The 25,439-nt window shown below is 41.0% G+C and overlaps 1 protein-coding gene across 3 annotated transcripts in view; it reads left to right on the top strand.

Moving 5' to 3' along the window:
* The first annotated feature begins 438 nt into the window (after positions 1 to 438).
* Positions 439 to 25,439, top strand: part of LOC117077397 (putative uncharacterized protein CXorf42) — a 111,812-nt gene continuing 86,811 nt past the window's right edge. The window contains exon 1 of one of the 3 annotated variants that reach the window (XM_033201077.1): positions 439 to 1,022. In XM_033201077.1, coding sequence (XP_033056968.1) covers positions 664 to 1,022 — 359 coding nt within the window. In that variant the 5' untranslated portion in view covers positions 439 to 663. Of the gene's footprint in view, positions 1,025 to 25,439 lie in introns of all 3 variants that reach the window. The other 2 variants (XM_033201078.1, XM_033201079.1) reach the window with 2 other exon arrangements.

Consider the following 25,439-nt stretch of genomic DNA (forward strand, 5'->3'; position numbering starts at 1 on the left):
TTATTTGAAATTCAAAGATAAGTGGGCCTACTGTATATTTCTTTTTGCTATTAATAAATCTGACAACACTGAAATAAACACACTTTAAGTTGTGTACGAAATACTTTGAATACTTTGTCCCTTTTCTTCCCATCTCAGATTTTTCTTTTACTTCAAATAGACTGAAAAAATATGTGAATCTGTTTGAGCCAGTCCTATTTATTATATATGTACATATATACACACATAACCAAATGTACATAATTTATACACACGACACAGAGTGCGCCCAATATTATAGAGCATGTAATACACACACTCACGGAAAGCACCTGTACACGAACAGAATTAACTATGTTGTTGATATGACCATTCTGTGAAATGTCTCCAGTGGTCTGTCGTCCTGCCCTTCAGTTTTTTCAAGTAGGAGCCTAAGGAAGACGTGGTCTCCATGCGGATTTAGACCCTGGCGAGCCTCAACGCGGAACCAAAGAATGAGCGAAATCGGTTGCAGTGGAGGTTTATTTACACCAAGACACACACCTCTTCACCTTGGCCACATAGGCCTGGGGAAATGTTTTGCCAACGTACTCGCAATAGTTCCCATGGTTTCCTTTGCTTCCAGCGGTTGCGCGGGCTTGGTTTTTGGAGCAAAGACAACGGATACTGCTGAGGCTCCTGAGAATGTGCCGTTTTCGAAGCTGCAGTAGCTCCAGTGTCCGGTTCTGTAGTACCGAGAGGGAGGCCTCGGGCTCCGGGGAGGATGTGTTGCAGTTCGTCCAAGAGCCCCAAGGCCAGCAAAGCCTCCCATTCCCCGCTGGGGAGCAGCTCTCGCTGGAACGCTTGCTCTCTGACTGGGGAATGGAATGGGCTCAGCCAAGGCTCCCAAAACCAGCCCTTCTGCTCCCACTTGTGGTCCCATTCTCAAGAGCTGCTCTCTACGCCGCGGGGCATCACTTTCGCTTCTGCCTCCTCGTGCGCCTATTGCGGCAACTACTCACGCTCCTGCGGGACGAGGACAGGGAGGTGAGCCCGTGGCAGAGGTGAGTGATATCATGGCCTCACCTTCGCTCTAAGGGGCCCGCTTGCGTTCAGCGAGTACGCTTCATCTTTCAGCCCGCTTCTGACCATTTGCATTTCGCTCCTTCTACCTTCACTGCACCCATTTTCATCCTTTTCCGCAATCTATCCACGGCAGCTCCTTGTTCGCCCTTCTCCTCTTTTACATTCTCACTCATCCTTGGGCCTCTTTGTAGGGTGTCCCGGTCTCCCTCCACCCTCTTTCGCCTCTCATCTCGGGGCAGACACGGCTAAGGGTCACAGACCTACGTATAGCATTTGTTTTGTGTTATCGTTCGTGAACATATTTTTATTCTCCACTAGACTGAGCTCGTGGAAAGGAGGACCCCTATTTTATTCATTACAGAATTTGCAATGCCTGGCACTTAGTAGGGGCTCAACCTACTGAATGTGTTGTGTGTTGAGTGAATTATCGGTTTGAGATCCTAATAGGCTAAGTGGAAGTTCCTTGTAGGGAGTTGGAAAGGGTTGAGCTTAAGGGTTTAAATTGGAAAGGAGAATACCTTCCTCTGAGACGAGATAATTGGATGAATGTGGGCAAAGTGATGTGCTAAACTGCAGATGTGGCTACCTTGAGGAATGTCTTAAGTGGTCTCAATCTTGACCTTGAAGAATGAGAGGAGAGTGAGATGAGTTTTCCTCTAATGAGAGTGAATATTGGAGTGTGAAGTAGATGGTTTGAGAAGGAAAATAGTTATAATTATTGCTGTGTAAGTACTCATATCAAATGTTTATTGAGTGTTTCAGGTACTATACTGAGTGCCTTACATGCACTACAGTTAAAAAATGAGAAATTTAAAAACGTTGTAGGTATTGAGGGATAGATTGAAATTCCAACAGTTGGGAGATGTCATGATTAGTCTTTTTCTTCCACTAGTGGGATATAATAAAGCATAGTGATGAGAAGGACTGCTTCTGGATTGAGACTTTCTGAGTTTGTAAGCCTTACTTTGCCACTTAATACCTGTGTGACCTTGGTAACCTCTCCAAGCTTCATTTTTTTTTTTCACCTGTAAAAGGGGGGATACAATAGTACTGATGTTTTTAGGGTTATTGTAATGATTTAGTGCCTTGAACATAATAAACATTTCACAGGTGTTGGCTATTAGGGTTTCATGCCTGGGAGCAGAAGCAGTAAAAACAGTCCTGAGTTAGTTTAGAGATACACATTTTTTACCCATGTGGGAGAGGTGAGTGAAACTACTGCACTTTTCCTCTGAGGAACCCTCCTGCCTTTGGGATAGAAAGGTCCTCCCAGTCTGTGTCAATCAAACAAACTTCTTATTTTAGAATCCTAACCAAAAGATATAAGAACAACTTGGGTAAAATTTGCATTTGTGCACATAGAAGATAAATAATTTATCTTAAGGCACAGATAAAACCAGGTAGCAGCAGGGACTGTTACAATCATCTGTTCTTCACCAGGTTGATGAGGGAAGGATTCTCACCCTTTGTGTTATGGAGTAGCTGAACACAGGACAGATGAGATCAACAGTGGTTTATTAATCACATATATTCACAGCTGGAATGGGAGAGAACACAGCGTGCCACGAAGGGCCACACCGAGGTTGCTGTTGGTAAGACAGTGAATAATCAAGGGCTGTGGGAGGTTGACTTTGTGGTATCAAGAAATTGAGGTAATACCTGCTTCCCCTTGGAAGGATATAATTGGCTGGTTTGAATAATTCCACAGGCTGACAGTGTACTAAAATCTGCTACCCAGAGATAAGATGGAACTGCGTCTAGTCTCTTTGAGAAGCGGGGTCATTTGGCTAGGGGACCTTATTTGCAGGAGCAGAATGGAGAAGGGAATTCACAGTTAGGCTATTGGGAGCCCTCCTGGTTTCCCCAATTGTCAAGGTAGTCCACAATATTGGGCCTTAATTTTGTGCCTCACACCACAAAGACTGTGTGTCTTTATAGTCTGGCAGGCATCCTTGGTCCCTATACTCATATTCCAAGAACGGTTAGACATATATTTACTTTTAGATTGCCTGCTCTTGAAATGGGAAACCCTCTGAGTCTAACTCTGTATACTTACAATACCTTTTCCCTGAATAAAGAAGTAAAAAATATTTATTCAAGCAATGAAATCAAATATATTTCTTTTATGAGGATTTTTATAGATGAAAGCAGCTAAACTTTGGGGAAATTGAATCTCTCTTAGTTTTCTTTTTTTAGTTTATGAGTAACAGCAAAAATTAAAATAGTAAATGACAAACGTTAAAATACAAAAAAAATTAATGTCCTCCAAAGAACAGATAGGTAAGGTACTTTTTTTTTAGAAGGAACTAAAGGGAGTCTAACATACCTAAGAATTAAAACATGTTGCTCATGGATTTTAGCATGCTAATTGTTTTCTTTACATTTTATTCATGGGGTGCTAATTTCCTATTAATAGAAGAGTTCAGTGTTAAAACAGATAATACATTTATATTTTGATTTTTTTCCTCAACCCAGGAGCAGATTGCATTCCAGATAATAGTATTACACAGCGATTTTTTAAAAATGAAGATACCAGTGTAGTTTGGATTAGTTAATTTTTCTGTATCCAATACTATGTGAAATATTAATGCTTTTTTTTTTCTTATTTCTTTTCTCTTTGGTGTTGCTCATCAGTTTCTTCTTCCCTCTCATCTATTTCTGTGTTTAGGTTGAGTTGAGGCAATGTGCTTCACAGGTAAACCTGTAATTTGTGACAAGGTGATAAAGCATTATTATCTGAAGTGTATTCTTATAGATACCCTTGGGAAATGCTTAAAGGACCGGGACTCATAGAATTAGAGTCAGAAGGAACCTAAAAATAATTTTCTAGGCAATACCTAAATTATTGCAGATGTGATCTTCAAAGGGAAAGATTATATAATATAGAAAGTCCCTTTCTAAAGTATTATAGAACTTTATTTATTGATTTTTTGCTTTCTTTCTCTCTTTCTTTCTTTCTGATGTGGAGTCTCACTCTGTCACCCAGGCTAGAGTGCAGTGGCATGATCATGGCTCACCGCAGCCTTGACCTTCCCAGCTCAAGTGATCCTCCTGCCCCAGCCTCTCGAGTAACTGGGACTACAGGTGAACACCACCACACCCTGCTAATTTTTTAATTTTTTGTACAGAAGGGTCTCACTATGTTGCCCAGACTGGTCTTGAATTCCTGGGCTCAAGCTCTTCTTGTGCTTTGGCCTCCCAAAATGCTGAGATTATAAGTATGAGCCACCATGTCAAGCCTACTGTAAAACTTTAATAATACTTATTTTCAGAATTCTCTGCAACAAAACAAATATATTTTTATATATACACACACACGCACACACATGCACACACACACACAATTTTTTACCGTGACGTAGCCTCAGGTCCTGAGAACATGTGTCCCCCAAATCTCTTTAGATTGTAGCTTCTTAGGGTCTTCTTGCTCTGAGGAGACAGAACAGTTGCTGCTCTATCATTTGTTTTTCACATGCTTAGAATAAAATTATGATATCTTATCTTCCTCAGACTTCTTATATACAGTTTCTTTCATCTTTCCTTCTGATTCTGATTTCTCGATTTTTGCCCTGTGGTTTCTTCTGAAAATATAAATCCTCCATGCTGCTTTCAGTTTGAATAGTGCTTTGCAATCTGTAAAGCATTGTGCAAATGTAAGTTATTTTATTATATGAAGGTGGCAGACCCTTGAACTGTGGTTTTTTCTTTTTTTTTTTTTTTTTTTTTTTTTTTTGGCAGTCTTGCTCTGTCACCCAGGCTGGAGTGCAATGGCATGATCATGGCTCACTGCAGCCTTGACATCCTAGGCTCAAGTGATCCTCCCACCTCAGCCTCCTGAGTAACTGGGACTATAAGCAAGCACCACCATACCTGGCTAATGTTTTATTTTTTTTTTTTTTTTTTTTTTTTTTTTTTTTTTTTTTTTTGAGACGGAGTCTTGCTCTGTCGCCCGGTCTGGAGTGCAGTGGCCGATCTCGGCTCACTGCAAGCTCCGCCTCCCGGGTTTACACCATTCTCCTGCCTCAGCCTCCCGAGTAGCTGGGACCACAGGCGCCCGCCACCTCGCCCGCTAGTTTTTCGTATTTTTAGTAGAGAGGGGTTTCACCGTGTTAGCCAGGATGGTCTCGATCTCCTGACCTCGTGATCCGCCCGTCTCGGCCTCCCAAAGTGCTGGATTACAGGCTTGAGCCACCGCGCCCGGCCGCTAATGTTTTAAATATTTTGTATAGATGGGGTCTTGCTATTTTGCATAGGCCAGTCTTGAACTCTGGGACTCAAGTGATCCTCCCACCTGGCTTCCCAAAGTGCCGGATTACAGACATGAACTGTATCTTATGAAAGCAGTCCAATGCTTGTTTTTAATGGTTCTTGGACAATTGTCGTTGTTGCTGAAAAGTTTTAAGTCTATGTTTTTATACTCTATGGTCCATATTTCATCACTTTTCTAATTCTTTTTTTTTTTTTTTTTTTTTTTTTTGAGGCGGAGTCTCGCTCTGTCGCCCAGACTGGAGTGCAGTGGCGCAATCTCGGCTCACTGCAAGCTCCGCCTCCCGGGTTCACGCCATTCTCCTGCCTCAGCCTCCCGAGTAGCTGGGACTACAGGCGCCCGCCACCTCGCCCGGCTAGTTTTTTGTATTTTTAGTAGAGACGGGGTTTCACCATGTTAGCCAGGATGGTCTCGATCTCCTGACCTCGTGATCCGCCCGTCTCGGCCTCCCAAAGTGCTGGGATTACAGGCTTGAGCCACCGCGCCCGGCCCACTTTTCTAATTCTTATAACCATTTTCTTTAAATTCAGCTCTGCTGAACATATGCAAGTAGAGAATGAAGAGCCAAATAAATGTACTACTTCAGTTTCTACATCAGAAGGTATTTTAAGATACAGACTTTTCTTGAGAAGTTAAAAAATGTTTATAAATAGTTGAACATTAGACTTTTATTCAGATTGCCTATCATCTATTCCTTTTCAGTATTTCAAGTGTAGTAAGATTGATAATCAGAAATACTTTTTTAGAAGTTACTTTTTTATTTGTATTTTTTATAGAAAAAAAGTAGTCTAGTCATTCAAGTGAAAGGTCCAAGAAAGGAAGGAAAAAAAAAATTTATTGGAAAGAAAACACAAGAAATAATCTGAAGATAGCAACAGTGACTCTGATTCTGAAACAGACTCTAGTGGTAAGAAAGCCAACAGCGTCCTGCAAGCCTTGCTTCAAAACTAGTTTTATTTCTTAAAACTTATTTTAGAAGAAGGTTCCTGAAAATAATAACAATACTGAAGAGTTTTTGAACACTTGCTAACCTTGTGCCAGGCATCCCCGTAAGTGCTTTATATTCATTATTGCCATCTAATCCATAAATAAGTGTAGGGTACTTCTTATAGATGAGGAAATGGTGACAGAGCAGGTTATAAGTACTATCCCCAAGGTCACACAGTTGGGATTCAAACCTAAGCAATTTGACTCCAGATTGGTTGTGCATAGTTGTACAAAGCACATGGCACCAGACCACGTCAGGGGATTGGGCTGTACCAAAGTAAGCCTTACAGGGCTGCATCAGCCCAGTGGAAGGGCTTTTTGGTGTAAATCTCATGCCCAGTGGGCACTGCTGTACAGTTTTAAAAAGGCGCTGCCTTTAGACTGGCTGCCAATTTATGGAAGGCACCCCATCTGGGTTAGTGCATCACAAAAAGCCACCTTTTTTATGCCCTCTCCTGGCTAATAATTGACCAGAGGGTGCTTCCTCTTGGTTGGCATATTCCACAAAGGCTCTGCTTCCTCTGATATTGCCCCAGTTTCCTGGTCCCCAATGTCACTTTACTTCCTTGCTACTGGAAAACCAAACTTTCTTAAAGCACACATCTAAGCATGTCAGTCTCATACTCAAAATCCTTCAATAGTTCTCCATAGCCCTCAGGGTAAAGTTCAGACCCTGACTGATCCTTCTCTGATCACATATACCCTGTCACTCTTTCTTGCACCATACTCTGTAGCCTGAAAACTAACTAACTAACTAACTAACTTCTTTCTTTCCTTCCTCCCTCCCTCCCTCCCTCCCTCCCTCCCTCCTCCCTCCCTCCTTCCTTCCTTCCTTCCTTCCTTTTCAGGGCCTCCCTCTGTCACCCAGGCTGAAGGGCAGTGGCTCGATCTCTGCTCACTGCAACCTCCACCTCCAGGGTTCAAGTGATTCTCCTGCCTCAGCCTTCCGAGTAGCTGTGACCACAGGCGGGTGCCACCATGCCCAGCTATTTTTTAAAAAAATTTGTAGAGGTGAGGTCATGCTGTGTTGCCCAAGCTAGAACTGCTTTCTGTTTCCTCAGTATTCCATGTTCTTTCTCTTGACTCTATTACTTGGTAGAGAGGCCCTCTGTCTACAATACCAGTCTCTTTTTCCAACAAGCTTGGCTTACTCATTGCAACAATGGGCATGCAGTACTTTTGTAATCAAATAACTACTCTAAGAGCCACCTTTCCTGGTCAACCATTCCTCAACCACCCTCCTCAAATCAGTCTGATTTTGAGACTCCTCTGTGTGTCCAGAGCAACCCAAGCTTCCTTCTGTCACTCTGGATTGTATCAATCTCTTTACCTATTTGTCTCCTCCATTAGACTGAGCTCCTAGAAAGCGTTCTCCTTCCCCACTCCAACACACACGTAGTTTTCTTTCCCTTTTTATCATGAAAATCTTCAAATGTTCAGAAAAGTAAAGGGAATAGTGTAATTAATACTATATACTTTAGTACTCAGGTTTAACATTTGTTAGCATTTCAACATGTTTGCTTCAAATATAGATTTTTCACTAAGGTATTCAAAGTAAATTACAAATGTCATCACACTTCAATACAAAATGTATCTATGCATCTCTTTAAAATGATATTTTCTTACTTAACCATAATACCATTAACTTATGAAAAAATTAACATTAATTTCTTATATCATCTAATACCTAATGTGACTTTAATAATGTATATATCCCCAGTGCCTAGCACAGTTCCTGACAATAGTAATAAATGTTTGAATGAATAAATTTCTGTGTAACAACAAATGAGAGACAGCAAAAGCATATATATTTACTCAAAAGTATTGAGGTTTTAAAGGTAACTTTTTCAAAATTATAATGTGTTTTAATTTGCAGATGAAGACACAAAAATGAGAGCAAAGGCAGCTAAAAAAAGGAAAAGAAACACAGATGGCCAGATTTTTTCCTTTAATTTTTATTATGGAAAAGATCAAATGTGTATAAACATACATAGAATGGTATAATGATCCCTCAGGCACATAGCACCCAGCTTGAACAATTAACAACTTGTGGGAAATTGCCACTGCCCCCTAATTAATTTGAAACCAATCCCAGGTATAATGTCATTTATCAACAATCAGCATGTTTCTCTAAAAGATAGTGTATTAGTCTGTTTTCACACTGCTATAAAGACATACTTGAGACTGGGTAATTTATAAAGAAAAGAGGTGTAATCGGTTCTAGTTCTGCATGGCGTGGGAGGCCTCAGGAAATTTACAATCATGGCGGAAGCCAAAGGGGAAGCAAGGCACATCTGACATGGGAGCAGGAGAGAGAGTGAGACGGGGGAAGCACCAGACACTTAACAGACAACCAAATCTCATGAAAACTCACTCAGTATCATGACAACAGCATGGGAGAAACCCATCCATTCAATTACCTCCCAACAGACCCCTCCCTCGACATGTGGGGATTACAATACAAGATGAGATTTGGGTGAGGACAGAGCCATACCATATCAGATGCACATTCTTTTTCTAAAAACATAACTACAATACCATTATCATACCTAAAAAAATTAACAATAACTCCTCAACTCTCATCACACTCCATTTTTAAATTTTTGTTGCTTTCTAGCCTGGCAGTTTCACATGAGGAAGACAGCATAAAGAAAGCCAAGGTCTGACTGCTTCTTTTTGATGAGAATATGAATCAGGGAACTACCTCCTCCCTCTTGCTTCTCCTAGCACTAAACAAAAGGTTCCCTTTTTGTGTTTTTATCATCAGGAACCAGGGTCCTTTCAAGGAGGTTGAATGAGACAAAATACATTTAAACGCATGATTGTCAGCTTCTGAGCTGGAGAATATGCAACAATATGCCTTCTGGGCTGGCGATGGAAGAGAAAAGGGAGAACGGCCTCATTCTGGCTTTGGTGGAGTCTCCTCTTGTGTTTCATTTGATGCAGAGGACCTTTGGGCCCCAGTGGTTCCTATTTCCCTATGTCCTCCACAGAAAGGGAGGACAGTGAACAGAATTTGGAATATACTAGATAGATGTTTGGCTGCCACCTTCCCATAGAGCCCTATGAGTAGCTTCTTAGGAAGATTTCTTTAGACTACAGGGTTGTGTCTGAGCTCTTCAGCACAAATGGAGACGGGCCCTGTCTTGAAACACTGCTCTTTTACTAGGGACTTTCCCCACCCCCATTTTGCATATGTATGTATGTGAGATGTACAGGGCCTATTGGTGATTGAGGAATGTCAGCTCATAAAATGAGGCTTCCTTGTAATTCTGTTTAAATGACTTTTCCTTTGAAATTCTTATCCATACCTTATTTGGCACACAAAACAGATATACAGTTGACCCTTGAACAACGCAGGTTAGAGCTGCATTTGTCCACTTACATGTGGATTTTTTTCAATAGAGTTGCCCCCGCCCCCCCCCCGCCATATCCATAGGTTTCACACCCGCAACCAAATGCAGATCGAAAATACAGTATTCGTGGGATGCAAAACCGGCAGATAGGTAAGGCCAACTTTTTGTATACTGGATTCTGCAGGGCCAAATGTAGGGCTTGAGTATGCATGGATTTTGGTATCTGCAGGGGTCCTGGGAACCAATGTTTACAAGGAATTCACAGCTTTGTTTTAATATAAATGTGCCTTATAAAAAATGGTGCACTGACTTTTTTGTTTATTCAATTCGTTTAACAGACATTTGGTGAACTGCACTTGAGGATGTGCCATGCAGAATTTGAATCTGGCAGAAAAATATTTTGGAAAAATTTGTAAAAAACAGGCCTAAGAAAATGGAGACCACAAATGAATGCTGATGACAGGGGCCTATACCAGGCCAAACAAAGTCAGGGCAAAGCAAGGCATAGACAGAGGAGGCAAGGACAGCATGGGAAGCCTGGATATTCTAGGCTGCAGTGGCACTACAAGAACCCAACTCCAATTGGGCTCCTGAACAAGGATGGCATTATAGGGCCCATCCAAGATTTCGATGACAGGGAGATCGATGGCAATGGGTGACAAATATCGAAAATCTAAAGCCTTCTGATATCTTCTCTACTTGATCTTCCTAATCTTAAACCAAATCTTCAAAGGGAGAAAGAGAATTGGTTCAGTATATTTAACAGTTCATATCTTAATAGAAAAATATAACGTGCAAATCTATGTGCTATTGAAATTTTAAACCACAATGGGAGAGACTATTATGTTATTACTAAAATATCTTAGGAAAGTTAACACTGCAAACCTTCCCTTCAGCTCACCCTTAGTGAGAATAGACTATTTGCCAAGCTCTGGACTAGGCCTCTGGCTTTGTTTTGTAAACCAAAAAGTATCTGAGACAGGTCTCAATCAATTTAGAAAATTTATCTTGCCAAGGTTAAGTATGCACCTGTGACACAGCCTCAGGAGATCCTCACGACATATACCCAAGGTAGTCGGGGCACAGCTTGGTTTTATACCTTTTAGGGAGACATGAGACCAATCAATATATGTAAGATACACATTGGTTCAGTCCAAAAAGGCAGGACAACTCGAAGTGGGGAGGGGACTTCCAGGTCACAGGTAGAGACAAATGGTTGCATTCTTTTGAGTTTATGATTATTCTTTCACTGAATACACAATTTACAGGAATATTCACTTATCCCTTAGTCTAGCTTAGTCAAACAATAGGGCAAAGGAAGCAATCAGATATCCTTTAGTCTCACGTGAGGAGAGGAATGACTTTGAGTTCTGTTCACAAGGATTTCCTTGTGAGCAAATTGTGAGGGAGGTACATAGCTTTTTAAGATATCTTTGTAGTTATCTTATTTAGGAATAGAACAGTAGGCAGGTTTGTCCTGTCCAGCTTGACCTTTCCCAGCTTGACTTTTCCCTTTGGCTTAGTGATTTTGGGGTCCCGAGATATATTTTGTTTTTACATTCCCTCCACCCTGTTTTAAAAATCTTTCAGAGAAAGCATTTTAGAAGAAAATGAGTCCTCTAGTCTTAGGTTTGTCTGATCTCTCATGGCTAGGATGCTTTATTCCTAGATGAGTAGGTCCCATGTTATTAGAAAAGCTCATGTTTAGCAGGTTGTAAAGTCTCATGTCCTATGAAGAGAAAACAGGGGGAGGAAGGGAGAAAAGCAACAACAAACAAGCAAGAACAATCCTGGAAAATCTATATAGGCCATATTACTCTGAAGTCCATGCATCAGTAGGCAGGTATGAAAGTGGTTTATGTATGTAAATAGGTTGCTGTTATTTTCTTCTGAAGTTATCTAGCTTCAGTTTGCAGGGCTTGAAGAAAGCACAGCTTAATTTTTAGTGATTTTAAATGAGGAAAAATTGGGAAGAAGGGAAAGGAAAGAAGGACAATTTGAAAACATCATCTTGGAGACTTGTAGCCAGGAAAAATTTTAGAATTCAGTCTAACTATAGAAAATAGTAAAAATGAAAAGTTGAAAACTAGTCAAGACTGGAATCTAACAGGTATACTATAGTTTATTTTGAAACTTTTTTTTTCTCTCTCCAGTTCTGTTTTCACTAAAGACAAACATAGGACAAATTCATTTGCAAAATAAGTTTTAGTCTTATGGCTGGAGTATTTGCATAAAGTCAGCAAGAATAATTATTTGTCATATAGTCTTCTCTTTTTTAAAAATTGGCTTTGCTGGAACTTTATTCCACAAGGAATCTCAAATTCAACTTTAATGCCTTAAGCCCAACCTGTGCCTGCAAATACTTGTATTAATTGGGTGAATTCCTCACCTCGAGGTCCCAAGAAAACTTGGGTCTCCTGGGCCTGTCAGAAAGTGGCATTCTTTACTTACCACATGTTAGGAGACTGTACAGGGACTGTGTAGATAAGGTGTGAGGATAGCTTTTACAAGGGGCTTTTATTGGCCCTGTAAGTCAACTTCGATTTCTTAAAGGAATCTGTATCCAAAAGTATGTTATTCCTGTCAATACCTTGGTAAAATAACCAGTTTTTCCAGTTGTGTCCTGTTACAAAAGAAAATAGATTCGTATTGCACTTATGCAAATAACTATATTGCTGTAAGTTAAGAATATGCACAACTAGTTTCCAAATGTTGGAGAGATCAGGTAGAGAGAAATATGCTCTAAATTTTGTTTATACGAGTATACTTAAGTGTTAAAAGCTGTAAATAGCTCTAAAGAAAAGTTTTCTTGGCTCTGATAAACAAAGGATGAGCAACATTTTGAGCAAAAGTCATAATTATTTCAGTTTTCTATTAGTTCAGTCTATGCAATTAACTCCTGTTCTGCTTGATAATCATGAACATTTCAGCTCTCCATGGGAGCCTTGGAAGTTTTTCCTCTATTCTAGTGTCACAGTCTCCAAAGTTATCAGAAATGTGCATTCAAGAGCACCTGTCAGAGTCCTATGCTGATTATAAAACCACCTTTTGAAAAGGATGAAAGTGGCCGGGCGCAGTGGCTCACGCCTGTGATCCCAGCACTTTGAGAGGCCGAGGCAGGTGGATCACAAGGTCAGGAGATTGAGACCATCCTGGCTAACATGGTGAAATCCCATCTGTACTAAAAATACAAAAAAATAAAAAAATTAGCCAGGTGTGGTGGTGGGCGCCTGTAGTCCCAGCTACTTGGGAGGCTGAGGCAGGCAGGAGAATGGCATGAACTCAGGAGGCGGAGCTTGCAGTGAGCCAAGATCGCACCACTGCACTCCAGCCTGGGCAACAGAGCGAGACTCCATCTAACAAAAAAAAAAAAAAAGGATGAAAGTAAAATAACTGTGGATGAAAAAATCTTAGAACAGTCATAGTTAAAGAGACAATTGACAAGGAAATTTAGTTACTTCTGTGGCATACAACAATTTAAGATAATCACAATTACCACTGATAACATGCTAAGACACATCAGAATCACAGGAATTTCACACAATTCTTGAACACATACTAATAACACATTTATATAAATATAATACAAAGAAAGTTAAACACTTTTCATATTTAACAATACTTCTGTATGATTTTATTATACCAAATAACCAAAGATGTCTCTTTTGGACTTCAGGAGACTAATATCAAAAAATTAATGAAGTCTGAAGTTAAAATTTGATTTTGAAAAGTTTGTCAAACATAAATAGTTTTAAACACATGATATTACAAAATAGGATCACAGGTCATTGTAAAATAAGTCATTTAGCCAAAGTAATAACTCGATTTTTTTAAAAAGGTAAAAGCCTTTATTCTTTGAGACAGGAGACTTAATTTCCAAAACAATCAGTCCTAATAAAGATGGCGTGAGTCCCAATTAAATTTGTTTTTCAAAATTTTATAAACCTATAAAATTTTAATCATCTTGACCATAAGATATAATTTTCATAAGTCTTTTTTATAACCTTTATAACCTTTTTTAAGGAGTGGGTTAATGCTTCAAGAAAACCTTGTTAATCTAACACAGGGACCCATATACTAGTCTTACATCAGTGTGCCTTTGACATTGATGGTTAATTTGTAGAGAAACTGAACTTGTCTGTCAAAATTGGCCCTTACAGTCTCACACATCCACCTCTCTCGTGATAGTCCCTGGGCCTTGAGGCGTTGAATAGTTTTAATTTCTGGCCTGTGTCTCATGAATGCAGTTTATTTTGATTGGCATCTTCTACCGGCTCTGAAGATGAGGCTTTAACTGCTGTTAGTGTTTAAGATTTAGCAGGACTTGGTCCTTTTTAGACCCAGGAGTCAAAGCCCTGTAACTTAATGGCACAAGGACTTTAAAAGCACATACAGAATTTCATGGATGTAATACCCTCAATTACATTTTTTTTAAATCTCAGTGTTATTTCCAAGCAAACCAAAACTTAGTAATCACAGGAATTATTTTGATAAAGCATAAAATCTGTTTATTAGGCCAGTTACCCAAAGGCAAAAGAAAAGATCTGCAGTGTGACTGCTGTTCCCTATGGGGAGTCCATTTAGATAATCTGCAACTCAAACTAATGAAAAGGGTACTTGAATTAGTTGGACATAGAAAGAGTGTTTCCTGGGTCATAAATGCAAATTTTCTGGTTTATAGAACAATTTAAAGCCAAGAGCACAGAATATTATGTTGGAAGGAAACGTTTTCTTTAGACTTTTGCAATAAAATATTTTTAGCATCAGGCCACAACAATTAGAACCTGAAGGGGAAAAAAACTTACAGGAGCTGAAAATGAGTTGAAGGATAGAGTTATTATTTCAGGACTTTTAAAGGGAAAGAAAGCTGAAAACAGCGAGACACAAAAATTAAATTTTGCATTAAAAAATTAAAATGTCTTGTAATTTTAAGAGTAAAGCAATACCTTAAGAAAATTTCATTGTCCTAACCAATTCTTTAGTATATAATTCTTTTTTAATATAAAAAGCCAATCTCTAGAAAGACCATTATAAATCATTTCCCTTTAATTATAGCCAATTAGATCATATAAAAGATTTTTTCCATAAATCTTATGACTTATACAGACCATTCATGACATGCTTGGACTTTCTGGTTTATCCTGAACATCCCTCTTCTTAAACAACCAGTCATTTTATTCTAGGACAACAAAATTTACAATATATGATTCTTTTTCTTTCTTTCTTTTTTTTTTTTTTTGAGACAGAGTCTTGTCTGTTGCCCAGGCTGGTGTGCAGTGGCACCATCATGGCTCACTGCAGCCTCCACCTCCCAGACTTAAGCAATCTGATCCTCCTGCCTCAGCCTACCCAAGTAGCTGGGACTGCAGGCATGCAGCACCATGCCTACCTAATTTTTGTATTTTTTTTGTGGAGATGGTGTTTTGCACTTTTGCCTAGGCTGGTCTTGAACTCCTGGGTTCAAGCAATCCACCCACCTCAGCCTCCCAAAGTGCTGGGATTACAGGCATGAGCTACCGTACCTGGCCTAATATTCTTTCTCATATAAAATTATTTTTCTTTAAGCTTTTATTTATGTATTTATTTATTTTAATCAAAAATACCTCTTATTTCCTGGTTTCTTTTACCTTGTTTTACATATAACCTTTACATAAGCTTTTAGTTAGACAAAAGTAATTCACATTTAAATAAAAGCACACTTTCTTTTTTTAGAAAGAATGTTTTCCTATTATATTTTTTATTGGAAAATACCCATTTAATGAAATATCTATTATTTAGTTTAATATAAATTTAGATTCTAAATTATGACAAATTTGTCTATAAGTATCTCATTATATTTACCTAATTTATTTTAATTGTTTACCTAGATTATTTATGAAAACTGTGATAGTCATCATTTAAAATTATTTCCCTGTCAAGCATTTTATAGCCTGTGAATTTCAGGTGTTTATCTAAGTAAGACCTTAAGATTAAATATATGGTTATCTTACTAAATAATCCAAAATTTAGCTGTTTACATTAAAGCAGTATTAACATCTTATTTATCAAGAATTACACAAGCAAATATCATTCTCTTTTGAACTGGGTTTATAGTTTAACCCTTATGCCAAATTTTGACACCTTATAGTGTTTGGCAGGGATAAGTATGAAATCTCTTGATTTGTAAGTGCAAACAAAATGTATGCCGACAATTCTTAAGACATTTCTGATATTATTTTACCAATAATTGTAAAGCTAGCTTATTAAAGATTTTAAGTCACATGAACTTGAAAAGCATTTGGGCTTATTTAATTTATGAGTACTACTTAGCTTTAAGCCAATTTGGTACCTTGTGACCAAAAATACATAATAAAATGCGTGCATGTACACATAAACACACACATACACACTCATACAAAGATCCTATAGCTTTTAATTCAGAACTCTAGCCATGAAATAGTAATACAAACTCACCAGTTTGCAAACAATAGCAAAACAAATGGTTGGATGCAAACGGTGAATTTTATCTCAGTAGAAAAGTAACAGCAGACTTAAAGCAGGTAGAAAAGAAAGGGCTCCCACTCATCACCCAGGGGTGCCTTTCAGCTGGGAGGAGCAAAATGCCCTTTCATTTCGGAGCTAAGGAAACTCAGTCTCTCATTTATCTATGAAAACAACAGTTCAGTTCCTCATGCACATGTGCAGACAAGTCAATTGAGATTAATTTCAGGATGAAAGGCAACTAAGAAGACAGTTTAGAATGAACCTCTGAACTAGAATTATGATCCTAAACAGTTTCCTAGGAGGAAAAAAACTCAGCTGAGAACAGTTCCTGTAAACTGTCCTCAGCCACTCTTAACTTTGTAGCTCTCATTTGCCATTACATATGCAAAGGTCAAATCCTCTTACAGTACAAGGTAATCTCTAGTACTGCCAAAAGCCAAAGAGGTCAGGTAATGCAATACAGGAGAACAGAGCTTTAGACCTACAAAGAATCTGCCCGTGACTCTTGAAACTCTACAAAGAAAACAGAACACTCCAAAGAGGCATGAATAGTGCCTTCGTTTTGAGTTCTTTGAGGGGTTTGACTCATTAGAAGCCTTCTCTAGATTTTTTCTTGGTCGACGATGGCAAAGGGGAAGGAGGAATAGGGTGAAAGAAAAGTAAGACAGGAAGCAGACACAGAAACTAAACACATTTTTTTCTTTTTCTTTTTCTTTTTGCAGCTGCAAGGAGTTTTAGCCAATTCAGAGGCCTTGTTCCCCACAATTTGGAATTCTCATTCAGATTTGACCAAATTGGGCAGAGTTGGTCAAATCTGATGGGAGAAAGACTGAAACAATAACAAAAAAACCGCAACAGTATGATCACTGAGTATTCTAATGGGAAAGAGAAATTAAGACCAGCTGGTTGTCAATTTTAACCTTTAGTTATTAAGGAGAATTTCCAAGACAAAAAAAAATCAGTTATTTATGTAGAAATGGGTCTCAGACTGAAGACTGCTCTCTACCATCCTAGCAGTGGGAAGAAACTCAAACTTGCCGTCCTTGTTGGAAGCAAGCTCAAACTCCAGAAAGGAGTTGCCTGCTTTCCATCGTCATGGAAGCAGGAAAACTTGCCTGCCTTGTTGGAAGCAAGTAAAACTCCAGAGAAGGAGTTGTACAGCAAAATATACTTCAGATCTCAATGAAATTTTGGGAGATCAGGGATTCTCTGGAGGGAGGGGAGCTCCCAGGCCTCAGGAATTGTCCTATTGGTTTGAGCTATAAAGATAGCTCAAGTTGGTACCAAGTACCAACAGGAGATTTGCCAAAGGTCAGGGCCACCTCCACTGAGTCCCTTTGTGGTCACCAATTTGTAAACCAAAAAGTATCTGAGACAAGTCTCAGTCAGTTGAGAAAATTTATTTTGCCAAGTGTCAGGTCCAGGGGCAGGTTCCAGCCCATGCTGAGGTCGAAAGGAAGTAGGTGGATTGGGGCAGATAGCTGAAAGAACACTCGGGTCAAGGGAGTGGGGGGCATAGGCAGGTGAAAGATGGTTTTATTCAGCAGCTCTCTTACACTGTCTGTCTCTGTCTTCGCTAACTGCTGCAGCACCTCCCACGCACAGCCGCACAGCCAGCTCTCCCTTCAGGGTCAGCAGCTTAACTCTTTCCCTCTGGGTGCAAGCAAGCCAAACTGTGTCCTGGCTTCCCGCTGTCCATCTGCAAGACAGCTCTGGCTCTCTTTCTTTTTCTAGGTGCATCTGTACAGCGTCAGCAGGATAGTTGTACCTTTTGCAGACAATAGTGGCTCTGAGCTGGGTGATGAGCCTTCCCATGTAATGGCTACATGGCTGTGATTATATAACAAGTGGAGTTATGTGCCTGTACGCCAAACTTGTTGAGTCATGCAGGATGTTTACCTCAGCCTATGTCTGCCTGGCTTCAGTGCAGCCATGTTCCTTACACCAAGGTTAAGGATGCACCTGTGACACAGCCTCAGTATGTCCTGACAACATGTGCTCAAGGTGGTTGGGATACAGCTTGGTTTTACATGTTTTAGGGAGACATGAGACATCGATTAATATATGTAAGATGTACATTGGTTTGGTCCAGAAAGGTGGGACAACTCGAAGCAGGGAGGGGGCATCCAGGTCATAGGTAAATAAGAGACAAATGGTTGCATTCTTTTGAGTTTCTGATTAGCCTTTCACTGAATGCACAATTTACAGGAATAGTCACTTATGCCTTAGTCTGGCTTAGTGAAACAATAGGGCAAAGGAAGCCATCAGATATGCATTTGTTGCACAGGAACAGAGGGATGACTTTGAGTTCTGTCTGTCCTTTGTCCATAAGGATTTTCCTTATGGGCAAATTATGAGAGAGGTATGTAGCTTTTGAACAAATCTTTGTAACTATCTTATTTAGGAATAGAATGAGAGGCAGGTTTGTCTGATAACAGTTTCCAGCTTGACTTTTCCCTTTGGCTTAGTGATTTGGGGGCTCCGAGATTTATTTTCCTTTCAAAGTTTCTACCCACTTTTAATACTCTTTCATTTTTTTCCAAGTCTTGGATGCAAACCTAGCTAATGAATTGCACTGTGTCCTTTCTGTTAATGCTATGCTTGGTAACAGAATAAAGAAATATTAGTGTCCTGACAACTGACTATCAGCTGTCCAACTGTTCTGCCCCTCCTTACTACAAATAGTGTCACTCTGGTCATGGGAGAAGCTAAGCATCATAAAAACTGAATCTTTTAAAAGTCATATTGAGGGAAATAGTCCTGTGATATTATAATATATTAGGTCTTTGTCCCTGGTTCCCATCACAAAGCTCCTAAAACCCTTGAAATTTCCTGACAAATAGAATAATCTTTTTATTTATAATGTGTCCCTTTGGATTACATCTGAGTTTATGCTAATGATATAACTCAGAGTGTGACTCCTAGGTAGCCCAGGATAGGGCCAGTCACCTGAAAAAACAGGTAATAGAGGATTAGAGGATTGGCAAGTTGGAACTTTCAGCCTCACCCACCAACATCCAGGAAAGGCGGGAAAGCAGGGCTAAGGGATGAGTTCTATAAAAACTTTTTTAATAAGTTTTTTTTCTAGGCATAGTGGCTCATGCCTGTAATTCTAGCACTTTGGAAAGCTAAGGTAGAAGTATTGCTTGAGGGCAGGATTTCAAGTTCAGCCTGGGTAACATAGCAAGACCCCATCTCTACAAAAAAAAAATTTTTTTTAATTATCGATGCATGATGATGCATACCTGTAGTCCTAGCTACTCGGGAGGCTGAGGTGGGAGGATCGCTTGACCCCAGGAGTTCATGGCTGCAGTGAACTATGATCAGGTCACTGCACTGAAGCCTGGGTCACAGAGTGATACCCTGTCTCTAAAAATAATAATAAAAACATAAAATGAAGTATTTTTCATTGACATGATTTTGTACACATTTATAGGGTATAATGTGGTGTGTGTGTGTTTGGGAGATAGGGTCTCCACTCTGTTGCCCTCACTGGAGTACAGTCGCTTGATTATAACTCACAGCAGCCTTGGACTCCTGAGCTCAATGGATTCTCCTGCCCCAGCCTTCTAAGTAGTTAGGACTACAGGTACACACCACCATGCCCAACTAATTTTTAAAATTTTTTTGTAGAGATGGGGTATCACTATGATGCCTAGGCTTGTCGCAAACTCCTGGCCTCAAGCGATCCTCCTGCCTTGATCTCACAAAGTGTCAGGACTACAGGTATGAGCCACTGCACCCAGCCTAATGTATTTTTTTTTTTTTTTTTTTTTTTGAGACGGAGTCTTCGCTCTGTCGCCCAGGCTGGAGTGCAGTGGCCGGATCTCAACTCACTGCAAGCTCTGCCTCCCGGTTTACGCCATTCTCCTGCCTCAGCCTCCCGAGTAGCTAGGACTACAGTCGCCGCCACCTCACCGGCTAGTTTTTTGTATTTTTTAGTAGAGACGGGGTTTCACCGTGTTAGCCAGGATGGTCTCGATCTCCTGACCTCGTGATCCGCCCGTCTCGGCCTCCCAAAGTGCTGGGATTACAGGCTTGAGCCACCGCGCCCGGGCTGTAATTTTGTTTTGATACATGTATACATTGTGTAATGATCAAATGATCAGAGTAATTAGCATATCCATCACCTCAAACATGTATTATTTCTTTGTGATAGGAACATATAAATCCTCTCTTCTAACTATTTTGAGATCTACAACACCTTGTTGTTTACTATAGTCACCCTACTGTGCCATAGGACACCAGAACTATAAAAACTCTTGAACAATGAGATTTGATGAGCTTCCAGATTGCTGAACACACAGAGGTGCCTGGAAGGTTATACACCTAGAGAGAGTGTAGAAGCTCTGTACCCTTCTCCTGATAGCTTGCCCTATGCATCTTTTCCATTTTGCTGTTATTCTGTATCCTTTATAATAAGCTAGTAAATGTAAGTAAGTGTTTCTGAGTCTTGTGAGCCACTCTAACAAATTAATTGAACCTGAAGAGGGGATTATAGGACCCTGCAATTTATACCCAGGGAGTCAGAAGTGGCAATCTAGTGCTTGTGATTGGCATCTGAAATGGGAGTCGCAATCTCATTGGACTGAGCCATTAACCCATAGGATCTAACACTATCTCCAGGTAGACAGTGTCAGAATTGAATTAAATCCTAAGACACCCAGTTGGTGTTCACTGGAGAATCTGATGTCAAAAGTGTTTTGTGCTGAGTATTAACTGTGTGTGAAAGTAGAGGAAAAAAACCCAGTTTGCTTTTTTTTTTTTTTCTTGACACAGGATCTTGCTCTGTTGTCCAGGGTGCAGTGCAGTGGTACAGTCATGGCTCACTGCAGTCCTGATCTCCTACCTCAGCCTCCAGAGTAGCTGGGAATACAGGTGCACGCCACCACATGCAGCTAATTTTTAAATTTTTTTGTAGAGACAGGGACTCACTATGCTGCCCAGACGTCTTGAACGCCTGGGCTCAAGAGAGCCTCTTGCCTCAGCCTCCCAAAGTGCTGGGATTGCAGGCATAAACCACCACAGCCAGCCATTTTTTTTAAGACAGCTGGCTGGCTAGTTACCTAGCTGGCTATCTATCTCTAATTATTTATTACTCATTTATTTATCTATCATTCTATCAGTTTGTCTATGTATTTACTTATCTACCTGTGTATTTATTTATTTAGAGATGGGAGTTACTGTGTTGCTCAGGCTGGTGTCAAACTCCTGGTCTCAAGCAATTATTTCACCTCAGCCTCCTAAGTGTCTGGGATCACAGGCTCCAGTCACCATGTCTGGCTACACTGGATTTTTAGACGGAAGGTTTGCTTCAAGTATGATTAAGGGGTAATTCATTCTCTGTAACCTCTTGAGAATTAAAAAGATTTTATGGCAATGGAGGCCTGATAATGGGGCCAAGGGTATTTGTGGCTTGTCTTACCGGACACAAGAGTTGCTGAAGCCCTGGATACTGCCTTGTTATTTTAGCCTTTAATGCTAAGGAAAGGTGCTAAGGAAAGGTTAGCCTAACTAGGTTCAAATTCATTAGAACTCAAGATTTCTGCCCAGCCAGTAGTTTGGAGAAGAGATATACCATTGTCAATCCTGCATCCTCCAATCCAACCCCACCCTCCCAACCTTCTTGGGTTCAGGACACTGTCAGCTAACCCTGTTCTAGCTTACAGGTTCAGGATTCTGGACAGAGGCTGATGTTGCCAAGTGGTGGGGCAGCTGAGGCCCTGCTAGCCCCAGTCCAAAACTAGGAAATCCCATTCCCATTGGAACAGGAATTAAAAGAAATTAAAGAGTGTGTAAGCAGAAATTCAGTTGTATGTAAGAAAACCCAGTTCCCTCTGAGAAAGAGAAAGAGCTGGAGTCCTTCAAAAACTAACTGCCTATTTTTCTGTGGCTAGTGAGCTTATCTCTCCTCCCTTCCCAAGCATTGTGAATACCCTGATTCCCTAGCTGTGCAGCTGCAAGGTCACTAGACAGATAAATAAACTCAAGTCACAAAACATGTTTTTCCTTAAAAAGTAAGAAATGATGTAATGCATGTCTCAGTTGAATAACTGCCTTTGTTTCTTGCTTCCATCTGCACAGATCTCCCCCCACCCCACAAAATGCTTTAAAAGGTAACTTAACTCTTTGTTCGGGGCTCAGTCCTTTGGATGTTAATCCGACTGGGCTGGTGTACCTAAATAATTAATAAATATCCCCCTGAACCCCATCAGTCTCTCTGATTCCTTAGAATTCCCGCTACACCATCACCAATTTCTAAGGCAGGAAAGTAGAACTGATGGCAGCGGCTGCTGCCATCATGCTGGCTGCAGCAGGGAGGCGTGGCTGGGGCTGCACACTCCATGGACCTGGTGGGAGCCCCACCCCTTCCAAGTTGGGGAGGGAACGTCCCAGGTGCCACTGCAGTCACCCAAACTTCAGCTATAGACCTGGGCCTCCAGCCCCAGGGATCAGGCAGGAGCCCCCACCCTACTGGGCTGCAGATCTGATTGTCCCTGTGCTCTTGGAGGGAGTCAGGAGCAGGCAGGATCCCTGTTCTCCTGAGTGCAACTATAACTGCCCAATCCATGGCTGCAGACCCAGGCCTCTGGCTCCACGGAGTGGGCAGGAGCCAGGGACAAGTGGGAGCCCCACCCTTTCCTAGTTGGTGGGGTAGGAGCTCCTCAGGTGCATCTGTAGCCGCCCTCCCAGGTGCAGGACACGGGCATCTGTGCAGCTTTCATCCTCGGGGGCCAGGAAGCCCCACCACCACAGGCTCAGGGGTGTCTGCTCCCACTGCCTGGTCTCTTTTCCCTCAGGCACCTGCTCTGATCTCATCTCAGAGAGGGGTTGGGGCCGAGCCGGAGGTGCTGTCACAGCTCAGAGGATGTGTGTTGGCTCAGGGCAGTGCTGACACACCAGTGCCCTGACGCCTTGGCCCCCTCCAGAATTTGAGTGCCCATGAACATGAGAGAGGAAGCTGAGGGGTGCTGAGGACAGCTCGACTCTGGCCTGCAAGTGCCCCTTGGTGCAAGCAGCCTGGGCGCCGTGGACTGCTGCAGGAGGCAGACAGGCTCCTGGGTGGAAGAGGGCAGGTCCCCAGTAAGACCCCACCTTCAGGCCAGGCGGCCAGTCCTGCCACCTGGAGTGAGGACCTGTGGTGCCTTTTCTGGGCCCACCCATGGCTGCCCATGGACCAATCAGCACATACTTCCTCCCCCTCTGAGGTCCATAGAAGCCCTGGGCTCAGCCACAGCAGGGCAGAGGATGGAGAGATGGGATGACCTGCTTACAGAGAGGAGCTACTCACTGTGGTTCTTCTCTGAGCTGTTCTAACACTTAATAAAACTCCTCTTCCTCCTTGTTCACCCTTCACTTGTTTGCATACCTCATTCTTCCTGGATGCAGGACAAGAACTCAGGTGCCTCTTCATCTTGTTCACTCTTCACTTGTCTGCATACCTCATTCTTCCTGGACACAGGATAAGAACTAGGGCAAAGATGTCACCAGCCACAGAGGTTTCTGGCCAGAAAACTGACACCCCAAAGATCCCATAACAGAACTAGCCATTTTAATGCAAAGTCAACATCAATGTGGATGTGGGGGGTCACAGAAAAGGCTTTTTCTTAAGTGCCTGGCAACTACTAAAAAACAGAACAAAACAACCGTGTCAGTTAGGCTTTACTCTCCACTCAGCATCCTAGTTAATGGAGTTAACATTGTATTTAATCCTTTTGGAAGTTCTCAGTCTGCAAATTGTGACACTACAGGCCTTTTCTCCCTGCCTGACTCCTCACTTTCACTCTCCTATTTTAGGATTTAGGATCCTTTCTCTGCATGAATATAGTCTAAAGAAGGCTAGTGTAATAGAGCTCGTTTTGGGCATGTTCAAGTCTATTATCAAATCTCCCTAAATAGTCAAACCCCAAAGTGGGCTAACTGTTGTATGGGCCAATATTAGTTCCCTATTCCCAGTACTGATTACATAAAACAGTTCTATTGTATTTGCAAATAAGAGAAAGGGAGAAAACGTCTAGGAAGAATTTCTTGGGGGAAGTTCTTGCCTTAGAATTTGGAAATAGATGAGAACATTTTCTTTCTCTTGTTTCTTGTGGCTTCTTTTCCTTTTCAGAATTCCATTAAGAGACCACTATGTAAACCAGAAAAGCAACTTACCAAACCTTGTCTTTCATTTCCTCTGAGCTTTCCTTGCCTCCTGAGACAGTGGAAGTTTCTTTCATCCTCCCAACCTGATTGTGGGAGTCAGCCAAGACTGACTGTGAGCCCTACCTGTGGTGTTAGGATGACAGCACTCAGGGGCTGCTTTTTTTGGACAACCCACCATCAGATCTGAGCATGTTTCCATTACTGCGTTCTCTCTCTCTCTCTCTCTCTCTCTCTGCAGCAAAACTAACAATAAACTCATCTTGATGTTTTTTCCCTGACAATAGTTCTTTGACACAACTTTAGGTTTTCCACGGTCTCAGGTAGTCAACTTTTGATCTCATGACCTGCAAATAAGTCTTCACTGCTGGAGAAAGTGGAAGAGTATTTCAAATTAACAGAGGTTCGAATCAACCCTGAATTGACAGCCATCCTACCACCACTAAACAAATTCTGCAAAACCCACCTCTTCATAATTGTACCACCAAAAGGGAAAAACAATTCCTTAGATATTAGAAATTCCTCAAGAGAGTGTTCATTTATGCATTTGATAGTTTCATAATGTTGAGTTTGTATGGCAGCTACAAGGCATATTTTGACTGTATATAATTCTCTAATATTTCCATCCTCTTTCTGTCTGGAATTTTATTTGTTTTTGTGTTTTTTTGTCATATATATGTATGTATGTATGTATTTAAGTTCTGGGATACATGTGCATGGAATTTTATTTGTAACTGTTCTTTGTGTTTTTTAGACAAATCTAAAGATGCCACTCCCTATGTTGCTTTACCAAATGCTTAAGAACAACAGCAGGAGGACTTGGCTCTCATCTCCCTGCTTCAGTCTCATTGTAACTAAATGTACGTTAGTTTGTTTTGGGGGTGAATTACTTCCTCAAACCACTGCCTAAATATTTACAAAATCACTCATTTTAGCTCAGAGATTATGCTTGGTTTTAAATACTTCAAATAGTTAAGTACAATTGAGCCCTATTTATTCATTTATTTGGAGACAGAGTCTTGCTCTGTTGCCGAGGCTGGAGTGCAGTGGCATGATCTCAGCTCACTATAACCTCTGCCTCCCACGTTCAAGTAATTCTCCTGCCTTAGCCTCCCAAGTAGCTGGGATTACAGGTGCATGCCACCATGCCTGGCTGA

This window comes from Trachypithecus francoisi, unplaced genomic scaffold (genome assembly GCF_009764315.1).
Source record: "Trachypithecus francoisi isolate TF-2019V2 unplaced genomic scaffold, Tfra_2.0 Lachesis_group6, whole genome shotgun sequence".
Classification (NCBI taxonomy): Eukaryota; Metazoa; Chordata; class Mammalia; order Primates; family Cercopithecidae; genus Trachypithecus; species Trachypithecus francoisi.